This window comes from Ambystoma mexicanum, chromosome 3q (genome assembly GCF_040938575.1).
Source record: "Ambystoma mexicanum isolate Mex_15411 chromosome 3q, UKY_AmexF1_1, whole genome shotgun sequence".
NCBI classification, from domain to species: domain Eukaryota; kingdom Metazoa; phylum Chordata; class Amphibia; order Caudata; family Ambystomatidae; genus Ambystoma; species Ambystoma mexicanum.
This window is the reverse complement of record NC_090926.1, coordinates 456,720,450-456,739,082: the sequence shown is the minus strand read 5'-3', so window position 1 is coordinate 456,739,082 and position 18,633 is coordinate 456,720,450. Positions and strand designations below refer to the sequence as shown.

Sequence of the window (18,633 nt, the reverse complement as noted above, 5' to 3'; positions counted from 1 at the left end):
TGCATGCTCAAAAGGAATGAACATTTGAACTACTAGCACAGACATGTTTGATAAATTGGTTGTCATTGTTATGTTCCCAAAATGCACTTTGTTTCTATGCAAAGCAGCCAGCATCCTATATTCAGCGCATTCCCATCATTCCACACTTAGCGCCGCCCTCCAGTGCCACCAAGACCATTGACAATCCGGCCCCAGTATCGCCGCCACCACTGACAATTTGCCCCCACTTCCCGCTTCCCCGGGAGAGTTTCCCCAGTAAACGTTGACAATTTCCAGCACTGCATACAGTAAACGTAGGAATGACAGTAAAAGACCCTCTACTACCGCTTCGTAATGTGGCATCAACACCTCCTCCATGCAGCAGATATCCATTCCCTTCAAGAGTTAACTTGTGCAAGAAATCCTACACCACCCACTGAGTCTCGCTCACCCTCCTGAAAAGGCAATGTGGTACTGGGCAATGGTGATCAACACCCACCCACAACTGCCATGTCCAGAAAAAGGGAAAGCACGGCCTAACTTGTGGCGAGAGTCCCAGGCTGAGAGAAAACGATTCTGGCCCGTTAACGCGCCAGTCTGTTATTGCCACGTGCTCTGTCTATAAAGAATAACATAATGCTATGACCAGACAGGAACGCAACACTTCCGGGGAAATAATTGGGCCCACAAGCACATTTTTCCGCTATTACGTCAACCTAAAAATACAACAATCATTGACTTGTGTTCTCTGCTAGAGCATGTATTTCTGCGTGTGAACGTTCGCTCATGGGCGAGTGGGTGCATGTGTTGCATACTCTATATAATGTCTGTAATTCTGTTGACACACGTGCGGGTCTGGGAGCGTGTTTATGGGCGTGGTTGCAAGCTGTGCATGCATGCTTCTTTGTATGGCTGTGTGCATGGGAAAGCTTGCAACTGCGTGGGTGGCGGCGCCTGCGTTTGATTTTCACGTCACACTCCGGGCATGGAACGTGCATGTTCGTGTGCGTGATACTGCATACATGCATGTATGATTCCAGGGCCTGGTTTACTCGTGAATGGGCGCGTACTGTGGTGTGCGCTTCAGCCGCGTCCTTTGGGAATGTGCACTTGAAGGCTGCGTGTAACGCGCGACACGGAAACAACTCCTCTTTTGGGAGCAGTGCGGAAGTGACCACGCATGCTCCACGATCAGCTCCGTGTTCGGCGATTCATAAAAAATGCAAGGCTGTGTGGCCGAGACTCCCCTGGCTGGTTAAACGCCGCGTTTACGGAGCGGAGCGGGGGGGCGTGTGTCGCCATCTGCGGCCAGTCACCTGCCCCTGCCCGCGGCGCGCTCGGCGCTCCTCCGCCCGGCAGATCGCTGTCCAAGGTGCTGAACAGGCAGCGGGCTCCCAGCGGCGCCCCTCCCTCCCTCCCCTGCAGGATCTTCCTCTCAGCGGCTGCAAGAAGCGAGCGGATCAGCAGCCGGGGAGAGAGCATAACAGGCCTAAGCAAGGAGGCGGAGCGCACCGACCAGGGAGGGAAACCATGGATTTACTGGGGAGGCAGCCGCCGACCGCGCCCCAGCGGCTGGGCCGGTGCTTCGGCCATGGACGGTGACCTGGTGCCGGTGCACCTGGGAGCAGCGCGGGGGTCTGCTGGGGGAGGCGATGGCGTGCCCCCACATGCACGGCGGGCCGCTGCTGATCATCGCCCTGAGCCTCCTGACCCTGCGCCTGGCCGCCGAGCAGATTCGCTACTCGGTGCGGGAGGAGCTGAACCACGGGGCCTTCGTGGGCAACCTGGTGCGGGACCTGCGGCTGGACCTGTCGCTGCTCTCTGCCCGGGGCTTCCGCCTCTCCTCCGGCAGCAGCAGGCAGTACTTCGATGTGAACCAGGGCAACGGGGTGCTCTTCGTTAACGACCGCGTGGACCGGGAGGCCCTGTGCGAGGGGCGGCCCGTCTGCGCCCTGGCTCTGGAGGTGGTCATCGGGAACCCGGTGGAGGTGCACAACGTGGAGGTGGAAGTCCTGGACATCAACGACAACGCGCCCACCTTCCCCAGGAAAGACTACTTCTTGGAGGTCAGCGAGTCAGCCGTGCCGGGGGCGCGCTTCCCCGTCGAGAGCGCGCAGGACCCCGACGTGGGCACCAACTCCATCCAGACCTACAAACTCAGCCAAAGCGACCACTTCGCCCTAGACCTCAAGCCCTTCAACGGGAACAGCAAGCTCATCGAGATCGTCCTCAAGAAGGCCCTGGACCGCGAGCAGAGAGGGCTTCATCAGCTGCTGCTCACTGCCGAGGACGGGGGCAGCCCCGCCAGGTCGGGCACGGCCCAGATCTCTGTGCGGGTGGTGGACACCAATGACAACCCCCCTGTGTTCGACAAGTCCACCTACAAGGTGAGCCTGCTGGAGAACGCGGCCCGGGGCACCCTGGTGGTGAGGCTGAATGCCACCGACCCCGATGAGGGGTCCAACGGGGAGGTGGTCTACTCCTTCAGCAGCTACACCCCGGAGAAAGTCCGGCAGCGCTTCAGCATAGACCCGCAGACGGGCGAGGTGCGAGTGAACGGCACCGTGGACTACGAGGAGGCCTCGTCCTATGAGATCTACGTCAAGGCCACTGACAAGGGCCCCGTGTCCATGGCCGGCCACTGCAAGGTGCTGGTGGAGATCACGGACGCCAACGACAACGTGCCCGAGGTGGTGGTCGCCTCGCTGTACTCGCCGGTGCCCGAGAACGCCCAGGCGGAGACCGTGGTGGCGCTCATGAACGTGGCCGACCTGGACTCCGGCCTGAACAGGCAGGTCAGCCTCACCATCCCGCCCGGCCTCCCCTTCAAACTCAACTCCTTCAAAAACTCGTACACTCTGGTAACGGACGGGCAGCTGGACCGGGAGCAGGTGCCCGCCTACAACATCACCCTGACGGCCACCGACGGCGGGACCCCGGCTCTCTCCTCCCAGAAGACCATCCGGGTGGAGGTGTCCGACGTGAACGACAACCCGCCCCGCTTCGAGGAGCCTTCCTACTCTGTGTACGTGAATGAAAACAACGCCCCCGGGGTGTCCCTGTGCATCGTACGGGCCACAGACCTGGACGCCAAGGAGAACGCCTACGTGTCCTACTCCCTGCTCAAGGAGGACATCGAGGGCCTGCCCGTCACCTCCTACGTCTCCATCAAATCGGACACGGGCCACATCTACGCGGCCAGCTCCTTCGACTACGAGAAGCTGCGGGAGTTCGGGTTCGTGGTGCAGGCCCAGGATGCGGGCAGCCCCCCGCTCAGCGGCACAGTGACTGTCAGCATGTACGTGGTGGACCAGAACGACCACGCGCCCCGAATCCTGTACCCAGGCCCGGGGAACGGCTCCAGCGCCGTGGAGATGGTGCCTCGCAGCGCCGGCGCGGGCTACCTGGTCACCAAAGTGATCGCCATCGACGCCGACGCGGGCCAGAACGCCTGGCTCTTCTACTACATCGCGCAGGCCTCGGACCCGCACCTGTTCAGGATGGAGCTGCACACGGGCCAGATCCGGACCACGCGCAGGGTGGCCGACGACAGCGTCACCACCCACAACCTGACCCTCCTGGTGCGGGACAACGGGACGCCGGCCCTCACCTCCACGGCGGCCATCACCGTGGCCGTGGTGGACCGGGTGTCCCGCATCCTGCCGGACACGCGCAGGCACGTGAAGAGCGCCCCGAAGAGCTCCTCGGAGGTCACGCTGTACCTGATCGTGGCCCTGAGCGCCATCTCCTTCATCTTCCTGCTGACGGTGCTGGTGCTGACGGTGGTGAAGTGCTACCGCCACAGCGTGCACGGCCAGTCCTGCTGCGCGGGGCTCTGCGGCCTGCGGCGGCCCACCCGCGGGGGGGTGCCGGCCCAGATGTACACGCAGGCCAACAACAACATCGAGACCCGCCTGCCGCACGGGCTCAAGGTGCAGCCGCACTTCATCGAGGTGCGCGGCAACGGCTCCCTGACCAAGACCTACTGCTACAAGGCCTGCCTGACGGCGGGCTCCGGCAGCGACACCTTCATGTTCTACAACACGGGCGTGCCCGGCGGCACGGGCCCCCACGCCGTCCTCGCGGAGCGGCACCTGACGGGCCAGAGCGAGCAGAGCGCCCAGAACCTCATCATCTTCAAGAGCGAGACCACCACCCCCAACGAGGTGAGCGAGCGCCGGCTCCTGTGCGTGCCATGGGCCCGTCTGCTGGCTGGAGTGGCGCGCTCGCGTGTCTCCGAATGTGCCGTTCTGCTGTGCCCTCACATGCGAGGGCCCCTCTGGGTCACAGGTCACAGGGGCAGGGTGCTGGGGGGTTGACGATTCCCACAGATCCACTGAATACAAGGGTTGTTCAGACGTTATTTTGTGGTATGTTTTGAAATGCAATTATATGCTGTGCGAACTTGCTTCATGCGCTGCTATGCTGTTTTATGATCGACTATGTTATGTTGTGTGAAAGCATGCATGATATGTTGTGCTGTGCTGTCTTAATATTGTTATGGGGTTTTATGGTGAGTTTTTGCGCTTGGTACTTTGATGTGTGTTTGTGTTGTTTGGTGTGTTATTTTTAGTTATTCGCAGGTCCCTGGATGTATCGAAGTCCGCGGTTTTCTTGTATCTTGTTGTCTGCTATACTATGATCTCTTCATTTCCGTAGGCCATACAGGTGTGCTATCGTGTACGTTAATACTGTGTAATCTGCTAGGGTGTGTTACTGTTTTGATATGCTATTGTATGTAATGGTATGGTACGATACTAGGTTCTAGTAGTCTGTTATGTTTTTGTGTGAATCTGTGTGCCATACCGTGGGTTCTTCATGTGTGCTTGCTTAGTGCATGCTACAGTTATTTATGTAATATCGGGGGGGGGGTGCTTTTTAGCCTGCCATGTTACACCGTGGCATATTATGCAATCCTATTATATAGAATGGCACACATTGCAGTGATCTTCTTTTCTCTATTAGCGGGCATTTAAGTCACACGTCTAGGGTGCTTGCAGTTTGTGCCACACTTGGACCGGTGAAGCAGAGCACACGACGCGTGCATAGCTCTGGAGCGCTGCCGGAGCAGGGCTTTTATAAAGCGGTGCTTTAGTGACCACAGACAACGTGTCACGCCCCATCCCTTACTCACAAACTACAGTGATAGCCCATCACATAACACCGTAAAACCAGAGGGTCTGAAGAAACAACAGAGCGCAGTCTGCCAGGTGCTGTTAGGAATTAAATTAGGGTTGCTAACAGCATTGTTACCGCAGGACTGTCCCGTGCGGTCGGACGCCCCTATGGCCTGCTGGTGTGCTGGCCGACTAGATGCCCCCCCTCCTCCATCCTCAGCCAATGAACACCGCCATAAGTGTCCGCCTTACAGTGATGCAACCCGAGGCAAGGCATTACAGCAGCGCTGCCTCTAGTTCGCGGGGGCAGCATTTGTCTCCAGTGCCCGAGCCTTCTGCACCCGCACACTCCCTTCTGATTGGAGCAGCCCGTCCCGTGGAAGTGACCTCATACCTCTCCAGCAGGAGCTTCAGCACATATGAGTCCCATTCTGCTGACCTCTGATGCCACGCCCCCTGCTTTGGGCTTCACTGGCTCTGCTTACTGATTTATATTATATCCAAACACCCCGTTTTAATCTACTTTGGGGACGCAGCGGAGGTTTGTAGAATGACTGAAAGTTCTGACGTTAAACCAAAGCAGCACCCCCTGTTAATGCGCGGATAATTGAACAGCCCAAATTGAGTGACAGAGGTCAGCGTGAGTGAGACGCCTGCTGGTGACATTATCAAAAGCGATGCCCTCACGTCCGCAAAGGCTGTAGCATTCAGCACCCCCTACCCCACGTTCCTCCACGGAAGACCTCTGAGCACACGTGCCGACTGATGTACATCTTCCCGTAGCATGTGAGCTCGGCACCACCTGCAGGGTCTGTACACCTGTCTGCAGCTCTCATTCCCTGCACGTGGCCTCTGAGTCTGTACTATCCTCATCTTTCATCTATCCTCAATTCTCCCTTTCCTCACTTTCCCCCAGAAGCTCAATGTCTCTAGAGCTCTGGTCCTCTCTAGCATAGACTACTGCAATAGCCTTTTCCTTAATCTACCCGCTACGTCTCTATGACCCCTCCAGCTAATCCAGAACAGGGGTGCAAGACTTATCCTTGGCCTCAAGCCCAGGGACCGTGTCTCTTCAGCCTTAAAATCTCTCCACTGGCTCCCAGTGGCTGCAAGGATCAAATTCAAGACCCTCTGCATCATCCGCAAGGCTTTCTGGGGCCGGGCACCTCGCTATCTACACCTCGCTCTCACTAACTACCCTCCCTCCAGATCTGGACGGTCCTCCGGCACAAGCTCTCTGTGTATTAAGTGCTTTGCTTAACAGCGAGCTGGTGGCCCATCTCTTTCCTCGGCAGCCTCCCTCCTATGGAATAGCCGCCTCCCCATTCCTCGTCGTCTTGAGCCGGATTGCCTCAAATTCTGCAAGCTCCTCAAGACTTTCCTTCCCTTCATCCCTCCTCTGCTAAACTCGACAGTTGCTGAGATTGGTGACCAGGGCCCTCATGTGGTCTCCTGGGTCTTGGCCTCCCACACCCAATCGCCCTCAGCCTCTCCCCACTCCCAGCACTTGCCTTGGCACCCACTGGCCTATGCCACTATAGGCAGCTGACCACTCACCTAGGCACTTATAGTTGTTCACTCACTTGCACTTTCCTCCTGGCACACCTTGCACTTATCCCCCAACCCCTCTCCCCTTCTCTCTCTCTCTCTGCACTTGCACATCCTGAATGCTCGCAAGGCCTAGTAGGTCCGCCTCTATCTTTCATTGTTTTATCTGTTTTCTTTTCATTCCCATGTTCCCACCCTGATGCCCTGTGGGTGCTTTGAAACACAATTCACTTGCTGTATAAGCTCCTTACAAATGCACAATGAATAAATAAATAACTCAAATCCTCTGTTCAGCCAGCTCACCAAGGCCCACTTTCTCCAGGCAGTTTCTCTAAAGCTTCTGTTGCTGGGCTGCGGCCAGTGTCTGCATTCTGGAGACCCTGCCAACCAATCAAGCAGTCCCTCTCGGAAGCTTGGTTGGCCTCTTTTGTGCATGTTCCAGGTTCTTATACTGTGCACTGTTGCCACCTGTGTGGTCTCTTGGCGCTCTGGTGGATCTATAATGCAATCAGGGAGGCGGGTATGTTAGTAGGATTGGGCGGGAAGAAGAGCAAGAGAGCTGTGATGTGCTGTTGGCAGCTTCGGTTTGGATACACCGGTCACTGAGCGTGGGAGTGTTGTAATACAGTGCCTTGCTCACCTGGTTCCAGTCCCCAGTGGGCAGATGTCCAGGTGAAGGGCACAAGCGTGTTTACATTTGCTAGAATTTGGCATTAACGTTGCCAAGGGATCAGACATTGCGGAGACTAGGGCGGTTCGGCGCTGGTTCAGTCAGCAGTGTCTTTATAATAATCATTAAAAAAAACACCCTGACCTCTGCAGACTGAGAGCCACATTCTTGGAACGTTTAGCGTGGTGCAAAGTGACTTTGCACTGCCAACAAACACGTTGAACCGGGCCTAATTCACAGAGCGGTGCTATGTGTATTTTTGTGGCGTAGCCACATTGCACTGCAAAAGTACTCTTTGCAGCACGCTAAATGCACCCAAATCACCCATAAAACACTAAGTCTGCGCTACTTAGTGCTTTTTTTTAAAATTAGAGCCAATTTGCGCGGTGCAAGGAGTACTTTTGAAGTGAAAAGTGACTTTGCTCTGCAAAAATACACTTTGAACTGCTCTGCGAATTAGCCCCGGTTCAACGTGTTTGTTGGCAGTGCAAAGTCACTTTGCACCGCGCTAAACGTTCCATGAATTCGGCCCTGAATGTGTAGCGAGCGGTTTTTCCGTCCAATAGGAAAGCAGACTTGGGAAGCAAGCTTCCGCATCAGCCATTCTGTAGAATGATTGCAGATCACGGGAGGGTTGGGAAGCATTCAGATTTTATTACGAGAGTGCCAGTTTCACCCCAGCACACCGTCTGGTCACTCCTTAGTTTGTGCTTCGCATAACACATGTAAATTGGAGTAATGTGTTTATCTTTGCATCTTTACATTATTAAATAAGCACGCTATTCCCCGGGCGGCTGTACTACGATGAAAGCTAATACATGTCAAAGGGCTTGGAACACGCCAGGGGGCTGCATAGCCTGATCAATGTGTAGAAGCTGGGGCTGTGCATTTGAACATTGCTCCATATGGGAATGCCAACGGAATGACGTCGGAACTCCTCGCGGGGGGCCACTTTCTGCCAGCAGTCCGAGCCCCACTCCCAATTCCCTCTGCTTGCTGCCAGTGCCGTCATGGTTGTCCCATTGTTTTCGGAGGTCCTCCCCATACAGTCCTTTCTTTTTTCACCCTGCCTGGGCCTTACCGCCCTCAAATTCTACACCCCGGCACACGCTGACTTGTTTTTAGGTTCCGCCAGTCCTCTGCATTCCTTCTAGATTTGCAGTTTTCTGGAAGCTGGCCACCACCCATCCGGTATTCTGCTAACCAGCATCTGGCCACAGGCACCGGCGTGCCAACCTACTCAGTGCTTTTTGTGGGATACAAAACCGGATGGGGTGTCGGTCTGGAAAGGGAGTGTGGCCAAAATATGCTGGGTGGGCCATAAAGGAAGGGTGTTGGGCTTAGCCAAGGGCCTCTTTCCCAAACAGGACAGCACGAGGCCCTGCAGACCTGCATCTTGAGAAACTCAGCATTGTCTCGGGTGGTCTTGTCTGCACACTGTAAATACACCTCCGCCTGGATTAGTTTCTAGATCATTTTCTGTCCATAAATAATTCTGTCTCTCCCACAGTACATAAGCATAGCCATCAGTGAGTCAATCACCTTCGTTCTGTAAAGAAAGGACCCAGGGTCGTGTACTTAAGAGCTCTTCTTCAGTGTTTATTTAGGGTTCCCCCCCCCCCTTCTGTGTGCATGCCCAGTGATATTATGCAGTATTAGCAAAACATTTGACCTAAAACATTTGATCACATTTTTTGCACCATTTTTTGTCAAATTTAATTATATATATATATATATATATATATATATATATATATATATATGGTAAGGATATAGATAATTCTCCTCAAACACTTTAAATGTGCTTTTGCCGGCAAAAGGCAACCCATTGCCATGTGTTGCCTTGCTTTAAGTACTTTGGAGTTGGACAGTGAACATGCTTGGGGAATAATGACCGTCATGCTATGCACCCTCTAGGAAGGGAAGAAGGACAAACAGAACCAATGTAAGCTATTTGCTGCTTTGCATAGAATCTAGGAAGGTGTAAGGAACATAAGAATGAACACACATTTTTTTATATATGATATGATGATAGTTTATTTATGTAGCGCCTATACACAATGGGCCTCATTATGACCCAGGCGCTAAGTGTTTAACGGCGCCGTAAAAGGCTGCGGTGCCGTTAAACACCTAGTGCCTAATTAGGAGGTCCCTTTGCGGGACCCGACCTTAACGGCTGGTTTTACCAGCCGTTAAAGTAGGGACCCACAAAGGGACCTTGGTGCTAATTACGGTACCACAATTTGCGGTACCGTAATTAGCGCCTTCCCCATTCCCATTGAGCCCTATGGGGCAAAAATGGGAATGGGGAAGGGCCATGGTGGCATGGGGAATTACCGCCCCACCAACCTCGGAATGTGGTGGTAATTTCCCATTCCGCCACGGCGGACTCCGGCATGGACCATGGTGCTAATAGCACCATGGTTTAGTGCCGGAGTCCTAATGAGGCCCAATGTGTTTTAAAGCACTTCAAGGCAAGGGAGGGAACAAGGGAAAATACAATGGGCCTCATTAGGACCTTGGCGGAGGACCATGGCGCTATTAGCACCATGGTCCATGGCGCTAAGTTGCCAACTCCGCCATGGTGGTTGGCGGACTTACCACCCCATTCCGACCTTGGCGGGGCGGTAAGTCCCCAATCCCCATTTACCCTTCCCCATTCCCATTTTTGCCCCATAGGGCATAATGGGAGTGGGGAAGGCGTTAATAATTACGGTGGCGTAATTAACAACAAGGTCCCTTAGCGCCATGGATTTTAACACCTGCTAAAAGCAGGTGTTAAAACCTCCATGGCGCTAAGGGACCTCGGAATCAGGCGGTAAGGGTCGGCGCTGTTTACGCCGCCGTAAACCCCTTACCGCCTGGGTCCTAATGAGGCCCAATGACATTCTTACAGGCCATGAACAGTAAGGAGGTGAAATTAACTATCATACTCGGCCTGATGACATTTCAGATAGTGCAAGAGCTAAGACATAGATAAGGAAGGGAGGGGGCGAGTGGGAAGGAAATGGAAACAGACAGGCGACTACCGTACTAGGGATGCCAACATGACAGATGTAACAGAGTTTCTAGCTTGCAATCCTTCTGAGCAGCTGTTGCACACGCCATTTCTTACTTTGTGTAATACTCTGGCAGTAGAATGAATACAAACCATGAGTTATATGTACTTAGTTGGACAGCCTTTGTAAGTCAGTGGTTGGCTTTACCCGTTTAGCAACAGATGCCCTGCACACACTTCTTTTACAGCATGTCAATCACTCAAGCAGTCTCTAGCACACGTCATCTGTGTGTACTGACATGCTCCTGACATACACTCAGGGTGCTATGGGGGCTGAGGGAACCCTGGCTCATGGCGATTATTTGGGAAATTGCTAGGCTCCATCCTTGCTAATCCCAGCCCACTAAAGCCCCCGGACACACAATGCAAAATTTGTCCTTTTTTCACCGGGACCCTGCCACAATTCGATATTAATTGGTGGCATTCAAAAGGGATCCTGCATGCTTCCGATCTGGCCCCTAATACACAGGAGTGTAGCCAGCACCATCTGCGTGCACGAGGCCTTTAGCCACTCCAAAATGGCCGCCCGTTATCTTTGAACCAAGTCCTATGTGTAAAAATACATCAGGACCAACATCTAAATTTGATTGGCCCTCTGCACCCACTTTTGCACCAATCGAGAGCTGGCAGGCTCACGCCGGCCCACATCCAAAGGAACACATCTTAAAGCAGTGCTTCCTGTCTGGAGCCTCTCGAGCTCAGGGCCACGAATCTTACACCCTTCTCATCCTACCCCTTGCTATGCCCCACACCTGATGCTCAGCCCCCCACTCGAACTCAACTCCAGGCCATTCATCCTCTTGCAGCTGCTCCCGACGCCGGCAATACGAACCTTTGATACATGTAAGAACTTTCACATACCGCACATTTAGAAAATGAAACTTTTCGCCGCCCACCCGCTGTACAATCTAGCGTACCCCGGCCTTCCTAGCCTTTGGCCTACATCTCTGCAATATTATCTGTTCTTATCCGCAAGTGATTGTGCTTCACCTGATACCACTGCATGAAGTTACTTTGCCATACTGTACTTGCATACCTCATGTATCAAATACTCCCACTGTGACATGATCTATCAGCCTATTAACCTATGGTCAGATTACCCAGTCGCAAACAGTCTGGCCTCTTAGTAAATCTCAGTAGGCATCATTCCTATCTCCCCTATGACTTCTGTTGTTACTGTGCACCAAACCTAGCCCGTTACTGCTTAAAGTGCTTTTGTGTGATTGAGCCTCACTGTCTTAGCCTGGCCCCGTGCACATTGATGTGCTTCACTGCTCTAGCCTGGCCCTATGCAAATTGATGTGCTCCACTGCTCTAGCCTGGCCTTATGCAAATTGATGTGTTTCACTGTACTAGCCTGGCCCTATGCAAATTGATGTGCTTCACTGCTGTAGCCTGGCCTTATGCAAATTGATGTGTTTCACTGTACTAACCTAGCCCTATGGCTACCCCAGGTGTCAAGCCAAAGGATCTAAAACAAAAGGATCAAATGCCTTTTTTTTTTCGACACCAAAAGGACCGGAAAAAAGGGTTGAATGCTTTTTTTATTTATTTATATATTTTTTAGTTTGGTATGCATAAAAAAATGTAAAAAAGAAAACAGCGGGTTCGGGGGCGAACCCCCCCCATAAAAAAAAATCGCCCCTTTTTTTTGGTTGTTTTGGTTTTGAAAAAAAGGGCATTCAATACTTTTTTCCAATCCTTTCACCTATAACCCCTACCCCGTGCTGGTCCTATGCTGATTGGTGTACCACACTGTACCAGTCTGGCCATATTGTGTGATACCCTCCTGAATTAGTCCACGCCTTAGACCCCACACCTGACATTCATAGGTTTTATCCCATATAAACTTTGATATGACATCACCCATACGCAACCTGTCCACCCGCCTTCTAATTATCCTTACTACACTCACTGCCCTATCTACAATGGTAGCCACCTACTATAGACTTCCAATAGCCTGGGAACAGGCAGGCATGACATACACCCAAGGCTGGTCCCAACTGTTACCAGAGCCCACCTCCTTAACCTATCTAAGACAGACCTGCCCCACCACTCTACGCAACCTCAGACTAGGATCTAGATTGCCTAAACCACCACGAACCCACCTTGCTCCAGGCCTCTCCAAGACCGAACAGACATGTGTACTGTGAGATCTCCCCCATCCTAAGAGAATTAGAATCACACCTATTGACTCTTGTACCAAAGATAAAACATGGTGCACCAACATCCAAAACACCTTATGCAATAAAATCACTATGCTACAAGACAAAGTCTCTGCCAAAAAATCCTCCCCCCACAACATTGCGCTCTCCACCCAAGAAGCCATCCTACAGGAACTCTCACTCAACCAAACTAAACCGTACAACAAATTAAATATTAGAGCTATCTCCATCGTAGAAGAAAAAAACATCATCACGTCTCTCAAACCCTCTCGTTGTCTGGGTGACACCTGCCCAGCCCCCATTATCAAAGAAGCTGCTCAAGAACTAGCCTCCTTCGTCACCTTCTTTATCAACTCCTCCTTCAAATCCTGCACTGTGCCCACCAACCTTAAAGATGCATGGATACTACCCCTTCTAAAAAAACAGACCGATAACGACGGTTCCGTTCCTGCTTAAAATTTTAGATAAAGCTGCATATCTTCAGATCCAATCCTATCTGGAGATTAATAACCTACTAGGCACCAGACAATCTAGATTCAGACCGAGGCATGGAACCGAGACAGCCCTCCTTGATCTCAAAACCAACTAGATGAGCATAAAGACAAAAGAGCTACTTCCATTCTCCTACTCCTAGATCTATCAGCCGCATTCTACTTGGTAGACCATAAAGTACTTTGCAACCACCTTAAATTGGCGGCAAATTTTTCCTCCAAGGCCACCGCATGGATAAACTCTTTCCTGCACAACAGAACTATAAGAAGAGTCTTTTCACCTACCTCAGCTGCTGACCCAGTCCCCATCACCTGTGGGGTTCCCCAGGGGTCATGCGTCTCCCCTACTTTGTATAATATCTTTACAAAGCCCCTCTTTGATATCCTGGATAAACTGGGTGTCTCATATACTAACTATGCTGATGATACCCAGATCCTCATTCCAATCCAAGGAGATTACAACAAAGACACCATACTCTTGAGCAAAATCTACCAAATCATCCAAACTTGGATGGCTACAGATGGTTTATGTCTCAACGACGATAAAACCAAGCTCTTAATCATTGGTTCCACCAGCAAACTAAACAAACTTTTCCACCTTTACAAATCCTTTGATATTGACAGTATCAGAATTAATGTAGCCAAGGAATTTACAACGCTAGGTTTCTACTTAGACTCAACGCTTAACCTCAACAAGCAAGTGAATGCCACAGCCTCAGCAACTAGCTACACCTGTAAATTAATTCATGCCTGCAAGCCATTTCCGTCCACAGACAATTGCATCACCATCGCACGTGCCCTTTTCCTATCTAAATTAGATTACTGTAACGCACTCTATTTAGGTACCAGCAAACACAACACCCACAAACTCCAAACCTTGCAAAACAACGCCCTCGGAACAGTACTAGGCAAACCCAAGAATCAACATATCTCGGACCACAGAAGAACTGTTAACTGGTTGTCCATCAATGACCACGTCAAATTCTAAACCCTGAACATTACACACAACTGTCTTAACAACAAAGCACCAGCATACCTTACTGATAAATTTACCAGGTGCACATCTGAACGTCCTATTAGGAAAGCCCAAGCCAACAGCATCAGAGTCCCTAACTTCAATCTGAAAAGAACAGTAGCCTCCAGCTTCCCAGTATTGGCGGCAAATCTGTGGAACTCCATTCCGGACCCACTTAGAGCCATTCCCACCTTTCGCTTGTTCAAAACGAATGTTAAACTCTGGCTACAGACCAACGACTGCTGACACCTCTCCTACGAATGACCTCTCCCCCCTCCTTAAGCCTTCCTCATATGCTTTCTCTTATCACCATTAACTGTATATATATCCTAATATCCTGTATGCAACTTGTAAGATATGCCTGCAACTGTAACATAAGAAATATAAGATTACTGTAACTCAAGAAATATAAGTTAACTGTAACTTAAGAAATGTAAGATAAGTAATGTAAGATACTCATGTAATCAGCAGCTTGTAACTGTAACATAAGAAATGTAAGATATTTATGTAACTGTAACCTAAGCTTTCTCACAAGCGCCCAGTTGCCCAACGGCCCGGTGCACTCTATAAATAAATAAACAATCCAATAAAATACGATGCTGAAAATGATAGTATATCTGATGGCACTTGGTGGCAAAATGACTACCGCTTTGTATGAGCACATGCATGAGTCATGGCTAAAGCACATTCTCAGCCCAGCAATTAACCCAATGATAAAGGTAAAAGAGGCACAGTCCGATAGGTATACTATCTTCAACCTCTTTTGGTAACGTGGACCGATTAAGGCCATACTCTTAAAGAGGGGCGTGAGCCTGCACAGATGCAACACACACAAGAATTGTATGGTGTACCAAAATAAAAGAATGTCCAACCAAGGGTTTATATTAAAAATGTTTTAATTAAACTAACATAAATGCGCCCAACTAATGAAAGCACTAATGGGCTAATCATGTAAGGGAAAGCACACTTTAAAATAAAGACACACTCAGGTTTGTAGGCAGGGGTGCCCAGGCAAAGATTTCAGCAGCAAAATACCAGAGATTGCAAAGATGACTTTAAAAAGTCATAGAAAGGGGCTAAAAGGTCAGTAAGGTCCTTTAAAAAAGACCAGAGGAACAGGACCCGGACCCCATTTAAAACCTTATGCTATTGTCTTTGAGGGTAAACAGCATCGAGCAAGGCTTTTCGACACTTTCAGTGCCAAGCATAGAGTCAGATCAAGGAGTGATGGCAGGTTCCAATGAAGCAGTGCTGTTCGGCATTGGTAATGGCTTGTGGGTCAAAGATGCAGGGGATGGCAGGTGATGTTGGGTCGGCAGCATTGGAAAACACTGTGACTTCGGCTGAGGTAAAATGAAGGCTTGCCTACAGTGGCACGCATGCTCGGCTGTTTCAAAACTGCATTGGGATACTGCAGTGGTGATGGCTTGGAGCTCAGAAAAGCTAATACCATGGCAGGCAGTGTTAAATTGGGGACACTAGAAGTCTCAATGAGCCTCAGATGTGGAGACTGTGGCGCTTTGGTGTCGGCATCGAGGGAAAATAAGAGATTAAGAGGTGGTTGAGTGTCAAGGTCAAACATGACTCTGACTGTTCCACTGCAGCAGCTTGGAGGGTTTCAAAGATGCCCAAACAGGTGTCTAAGCAGTTCAGAGATGCAGGCAGAGCCAGGGGTTGCTTCATTGCTTCTGTGGTTGCTAGGAGACCCTGTGCAGCTCTTCTTGGGTAAAATGTGTCCTTTATTTAGCCCTTCCCAACTAGGAAGGCTTGTAGATGGTGATTATAATGGTTCTGTCCAGGATAGCAGTTGCAGGCTCTTAGGTACGAGTGCCTCATTTGCAAATGGGCTTGTCCACATAGCAGTTAGACCCCAAATGTGTACTTAGGATTAGAAGAGAGAAAAGCTTTCCTTTTCATTCAAACCTTTTGTCTTCAGATAGGTAGGCAGAGAACTCTGGAATAGATGTATGCCTATCAGAGTTCCAGGTGAATCCTTCTTGTCTTGAAGTCTAAAGATTAATCAACTAAGGGGAGGGTTTTTCCCCGTTATATGGGCAAAATGCTACAGCATATTGGTCCAGAGAAAAACTGTTTTGCCTGATATGTCATACCCAATTTAAATTGTCTGGCTAAAGTGGGGAGCAGATAGGATGTTTGGGGAGCATTAGCAAATCCAAGATGGCGAGACCCCTCTGTGGTCTGAACTACTAACTCTACCCCTTCGACAGTCTGCCTACTTCAATGGGACACCAGTAATCAGCATCCTGGTGTCAGAGGACCTGTTACTTGGAGAGAAGGTGTCAACTCTCCTCAGGGGGATACAAAAAAAAATATTCTGGGGTGGGGCCCACATGGTTGTTGCAGCTACACCCATGCCAGTCAACTACTACACACCCAGCCCTGTCCTGATGAGTCACTGCTCACCAAGCTGACAATAATAGGACATACAATGCTTGTGGCTGTATAACTGTGCAATCTCAGTAGCCACCATGTCAAAAACAGACATTACTTATATTTATATTTTAACAACTGCCACCAGGCTAGCTGTCTGGATTACACAATTATGATATTTTGAAACATAGGTACAGACAGTTAAAAATGCCATCTGCCTATTGGAAATGTGTTCCAGGAGCTGTGCTTGGGGATACATGTGAACTTTGGATCCACCTTACTCCCGTTGCAGTGCAGTTGCTAGGGATGTCAGTAAACAGTCACAGCAGTTTACATCTGTGCATTATGCTTTTTTGGCATAGAGCATTCTGAAAGTAGGATCTGATTAGCTGATGTCAGTTTCAGAAACAGTATTACCTGCATCACTTTATAATGGCTGTTTCACGCTCAAGTATGGCATTCTGTCACGTGCCCCTATCCAGAAATGGTTGAGCAACACTCTTCCAGGTGAAGGTACATACTGAGGCCACCTGCATTGCTGGGATCCAGGTTTATGCTGGATGTCCATATTCAATCTCTGTAGGGTTATTGATAAGGCCAGCAACTTGGGATGCTCTCCCTGCACGGTCATTAACCACCTACGATATTTGTGGTCAGTTTAGATTGTGAAACCAGACCCAACAATTATACTGCCCAAACTACAGCAAATGCCTCTTGTCCAAAGACATCCCATTTGCACTCTCTTTTAGCCCGTAACCTGCTAATGACTGCAGGAGGAATATTTCAACTACTATTGGCTTCAAAACAAAGGGGGGGTCTGGGAATCTCTCTACCAGAACGAACACAGCCCAATGACCTGTTCTTGGGTGAATAACCCCTGGGACAGACTCTACCAAGTCTTTAGCTCACTGTCCCTTTCACAGAGAAGAAATGTCCCCGCATATCAGCCTTTGTCCTGCCCAGGGGCAGTCCAGCACCGAAATGCTAGGCAATTCTCCTCTGAACAAGAGTACCATCAGTAACCCCATGCACGTGTTTCAGCCTTGTTGGGCATCATCAGTGAGGTGAAACTGGTGCCTCTCTAAGAACAGTGAGCAAGGGGTCCACGTCTGGATCGCCCTGTTAACTTAGGGTGAAACCCAAAGTTAATTTATGCAAAACAAAGGGGGGGTCTGGGAATCTCTCTACCAGCACAAACACAGCCCAATGACCTGTTGGTGACCCCCCCCCATGTTTTACTATTGGCTTCAACTTCCCTCAAATTGCTCCAATTGGAAACCCCTAGGCGTCTGGATAATTAATTCCTGTCTATGTTCTGGAATCCTTTGCGCTGAGGCCCTGCACAAGCCATTTTCTTAAATTCTGAAATGTGGTTTGACACAAAAGAGTCCAAGTGACGTTATGTGGCATCTATTTAGATTTCAAGTAATTCAACAGTTGGGCAATGGTCCCATACATCTTGATGAAGTCCTGCAATATCCAGTGGGGCCCAGTAAGCTCTCACCTGGCCCTCACTGGTCTGAGCGGTAGGAATGTTCCTATCCGGAACCACTTGCTAAGAGAAGCTGTTTCTTACCGCCACATACTTGGTCTCCTAAGTGAGCCACAGTACCCTGCACTTTCTGGCACGTTGAAGCCTTGCTATTCAATCCAGCATTCTGCCTGGCTTTAGGCACCTGCATCAGATGGGCGTTGGTGGTCTTCCCTGGTGCGGCTAAAGAATGCAACATCATCAATATATGTAATACTTAAATTCTCTAGGCCACCAATGACCTTGTTTACCATACTATGAACGTTGGCAAGGTCCCTTTCAGTACAAAGGGTATAACTTTGGACTGTTGGTGGACCTTTCATGTGGCAAATGCTGACCTCGCCTTTACTTTGCCATTCACACCAAACTGCCAATATCTGACCATGAGGTCAAAGGTACTCATATATTTGGCAGTGATATGATATTATATGTGTTATTTATAACGTGCTTAATACCCATTATTTCAGGAACCCCACGCAAGAGAAGAATATCCCCTGGCAGAACCTTAGCTACCATAGGGGCTTTGATAATCCTCAAGGGAACTGCTTCAGATTTCCCAGTGGCATGGTCAACTCCGACCAAGATGTACTGGTTTCCAGTAGTGGTTTTGGAATGCAAAGGGCCCACACTTTTCATCTTTATTCGCACAAAAGACTGCCCAACTAATG

The 18,633-nt window shown here is 50.2% G+C and overlaps 1 protein-coding gene across 11 annotated transcripts in view; it reads left to right on the top strand.

Annotated features, from left to right (window-relative positions):
• LOC138582670 (protocadherin alpha-C2-like) overlaps nucleotides 1–18,633 on the top strand; it is a 935,357-nt gene that overhangs the window by 549,593 nt on the left and 367,131 nt on the right. The window contains exon 1 of one of the 11 annotated variants that reach the window (XM_069654196.1): nucleotides 1,050–4,145. The exons of the other annotated variants lie outside the window; for them this stretch is intronic. Coding sequence (XP_069510297.1) covers nucleotides 1,632–4,145 — 2,514 coding nt within the window. The 5' untranslated portion in view covers nucleotides 1,050–1,631. Of the gene's footprint in view, nucleotides 1–1,049; nucleotides 4,146–18,633 lie in introns of those variants that run through there. 11 annotated transcript variants of the gene reach the window in all.